Source organism: Amaranthus tricolor, chromosome 16, assembly GCF_026212465.1.
Source record: "Amaranthus tricolor cultivar Red isolate AtriRed21 chromosome 16, ASM2621246v1, whole genome shotgun sequence".
Taxonomy (NCBI): domain Eukaryota; kingdom Viridiplantae; phylum Streptophyta; class Magnoliopsida; order Caryophyllales; family Amaranthaceae; genus Amaranthus; species Amaranthus tricolor.
The window spans coordinates 6,954,222-6,958,096 of NC_080062.1; the positions used below are offsets into that span (position 1 = coordinate 6,954,222).

General features: G+C 28.0%; 1 protein-coding gene across 1 annotated transcript; it reads left to right on the forward strand.

Moving 5' to 3' along the window:
- Nucleotides 1-408: 408 nt before the first annotated feature.
- LOC130803247 (ethylene-responsive transcription factor WIN1-like) lies at nt 409-2,805 on the forward strand. Its single transcript, XM_057667428.1, has 2 exons — nt 409-667; nt 2,020-2,805. The coding sequence occupies exons 1-2, from the start codon at nt 585-587 to the stop codon at nt 2,555-2,557; spliced, it is 621 nt and encodes a 206-aa protein (XP_057523411.1). The 5' UTR covers nt 409-584; the 3' UTR covers nt 2,558-2,805.
- Nucleotides 2,806-3,875: the final 1,070 nt, after the last annotated feature.

Genomic DNA, 3,875 nt, shown 5'->3' on the forward strand with positions numbered 1-3,875 from the left:
GTAGCACGGGCTACCCATGATTTTTTTAAAATAAAATTAGTTTTAACATTTTCATTTTTACTGTTTTGGAAATTAGGTTTTTTTTCCTTCCTTTTTCACGTCTTGGGATTACTATTATATTATTTTGCATGTACATGTCAATTTAAAGAAATAAATTTTTGTTAATTATTCATTTTATAAACAAAACTCTATAAATTTTTTATTATTTACTTTAATAAATTAATACTACTTATAATTTTAAATCGTAAATCCGCCATCCAACTCAAACATCATCTCAAAATAGTACACATACATTAAGCTACATTACTACACCTATAATAATAATAATAAGTCCACCGACAAATCACATCCATTCATCCAAATACTTATTATACTGATTGAATAGTACTCATACTTTAAATTTCATTTATATTTTCCTTTATTTGTTTGATGATTTTTAATGACAAATTTCTCCCTCGTACGGCTACAATAGAGTGATACTATAACTTCACAACAACCCTCTGAGCAAAAATCAATATTGTTTTTAGTTTCTGTCTGTTTAACAACTGAGATAATATCAGAGAAAGACTTATTATTATCATATCATGGTACTTCCTACCAAGAAGTTCAGAGGAGTCAGGCAACGCCAGTGGGGCTCTTGGGTTTCTGAAATTCGCCACCCTTTATTGTGAGTCCATTTACCTTCCAATATTATATATACTCCTATCAAACCTATCAAACATGTTTTTATTGTATCATATTGTTCGTTACATTTAATTAAAAACTCACATGAATATGATCGATCTGATCAAAGTGTAATGAACGATATAAAACGGAGGGAGGGAGTATGTTGTTATAATGAGGTTATATTCACATACTATGGTCTTAGATTATGGTGTATGATCATGTTATTTTGTTTCGATCTTTCAAGAATTATAAGTCAATCATTATATTTCTAGCTAGAGTACTCATTATAGGTAAGTCACTTTTACAAAATTTAGAGAACTATTATTATATATGTTTTATATTGTTGGTTATATATACAAAAAGCTCTCAGAATTATAGTCTCAATGAAATGTAACAAACGATATAAAACAGAAAAAATATGATCAATAAAGTCATATTCACATACTATGATATTAGATTATGGAGAATGATTATCTCATTTTGATCAATCTTTTAAGAATTATAAGTAATCATTATAATCCTAGCTAGAATACTCATTATAGGTCAATCACTTTTACAAGATTTACATAATAAGTAGTTGATTTATATGAAAAATAATGGTTTAAATCTCATTCACCATTGATGCTTTCAAGTCAATTTTCATCCACCCTTCAGTCTTTCAAGTAATATACGAAAGGGCTCTTATGTTTAAGAATGTGAGTTAACATATTATTGTTTAGCTACATGATTTTCAATCTTTTTGTTGAGTTGATTATTACTATTATTAATGTGAATCCACATTTTTCAAATATGGGTTTTTTTGTTATATTAACATATATAATACTCCCTCCAATTCTTTTCAATTGTCCTTTTTTTTATTTAGACAATTCACTTTAATTGTCTCATTTTTATTTTAGAACATAATTTTTAGACCAAATTGTCCTTATACCATTTATGTAATTATCAAAACACGTTTATTTTTTTTTACTAAACTACACTATTTAACCCCTCTAATACACACTACATCACATGAGTATACTATTCAAGGTGGTCCCTCCACTTTCTTAATATTCGTGCCCAATCCAAATGAGACAATTGAAAAGAATTAGAGGGAGTAATAAAGGGTGTTCATTCGAGTCGATTTCGGGTAAAATATTTTAAGTCGATTTAAAATTGGGTCTTGTATCCGTTTTGATTTTTATATAATTGTTAATTTATTTTTGATGTCGAGTCAAATTGAATTCTGTTAAAAATCAAATTAATATCAAGTCATCAGATATTTTTTGAACACCTCTACCGGCATACATATTCATCTTGAGCTTAGATGATTTATTCACTAATATTAATTTTTATTTAAATTTTTAAAAAATGTAGGAAGAAAAGGGTGTGGTTAGGAACATTTGAGACGGCAGAAGAAGCAGCAAGAGCATATGATCAAGCAGCCATATTAATGAATGGCCAAAATGCAAAGACCAATTTCCCAAGAGAAAACAACAACACTAATTCAACAACTAATAACATGATTAAGGCCACTAATTCATCATTATCAGATATACTTAGTGCTAAACTTAAGAAATACTGCAAAGATCCTTCTCCTTCCCTTACTTGTCTTCGATTAGACACTGATAATTCTCACATTGGTGTATGGCAAAAAAGACCCGGAACTTGCTCTACTTCTAGTTGGGTTATGAGGGTCGAGCTTGGAAAATCGAAAGATAAAATCATTAATCAATCGAATGTTTTAGTTGAATATGACCATGATTATGTAGATAATTCTCCGTTATCATTATCTTCTTCATCAAACTCGGTTGTGGAAGACGGAGGTCGAGAAATGAATGAAGAAGATAAAGCTGCATTGCAAATGATAGAAGAGCTTCTTAATTGGAATCCTCCCTCTACACCAATTACTTGAAATTAAAAACCTCATTTGTTGCGGTTTTTGGGGTCTTATATGCTACGATTTAGACCTTAAACAATTGTAATATTAGCATATTAGTATATTTGATGCTCCGTTCTATAACAGTTGCAAGTGATATGAACATATTATGTTGAAAAGTGTTAGTTTCAGTTATAAGTATTATGAAACAAAAGAGTATAAAGCTTATACTTAATAGGGTAGTTTTAAGTGTTTAACCTAATCAAGTCTATATATATTTATAGAGTAATTATATGTTAATTTCCTAAATATGTGAAAATATAGTTATAATATGAAGTATCTTGGTGTTGTTGTGTCTAATTGCATTACTTAATTTTCACTAGTGTTTTTGTTAGGATATTATAAAAAATGGAGCTAGACAACTCAAATGTGGAAGAGATAATCCACTTACAATTTTAATAGAGGTTTAATATTTAAATAAGTTGGTAGTAATAGGAGCTATTTTTCAAGTTTATATAGTGGTATTAGTCTATTCTCTTTGATAACATATGTGAGTTAACAATGAATACTTTAATAATTTTAAAAATAAATTATCATCACTGTGTATCACACACTGACCTAATTTATTCTATTCTTTCACACTTATATATAAATGAATCATAAATTTTGATTGTAAATAATGGTGTTTCAAAATAAATTAGGCGATCCGAAATTTATTAAACCTCGTAAACGAATTCGATTTGATCCAACTTAAAAATATGTATTTACAGTTATGTAAAGATCCAATGCACACAAGATTTCAATTTTGAACGTCACTGAAACACCTAACTTAAAATCGACCTTATCTGATTGTAATTATAAACTTAAATTTCAAAGTGCATGTGTTCGCAGGAATGTTTGTTTAATGTAAATTGCAAAAAATGTATTTTAATAAAAAGTAGAGACTAATAAACATAGAATTTAATGGTTTTTGTATAATAATTAAACATTGTTTTCAATGAGGTCTCAATATGAACCTTTCGAAGTCATTGTTTTCTTTTTCATGCAAAATCGACTAACAAAAGATAATCCCAATTATTAGATGTATAAACATGTATCATTATATTCTCCATATTTGTAGACATCCAACATGATAATGATGAAAATTGACCATATTACATTTCTAATTCAAACTTAATTTTCAACCCTTTTTAAAATTTCTTAATATTCTTTTAAGAATTGATTCTTGCATGATGACTGCTAGTTTCATTTTCATAAGCAGCCATTACGAAGCACTCTTTCTTTAATTCCCGTTTATACATTTAATTATGTTTTTCATCATATTCATATATTTGTTCCAATTCCCCCAAAAATT

Excerpts from the sequence above, each read along its gene's own strand:
- LOC130803247 (XM_057667428.1), top strand. The coding sequence starts at position 585 with ATGGTACTTCCTACCAAGAAGTTCAGAGGAGTCAGGCAACGCCAGTGG. Across the intron at positions 668-2,019 it reads GAAATTCGCCACCCTTTATT|GAAGAAAAGGGTGTGGTTAG; the intron begins GTGAGTCCATTT and ends TAAAAAATGTAG.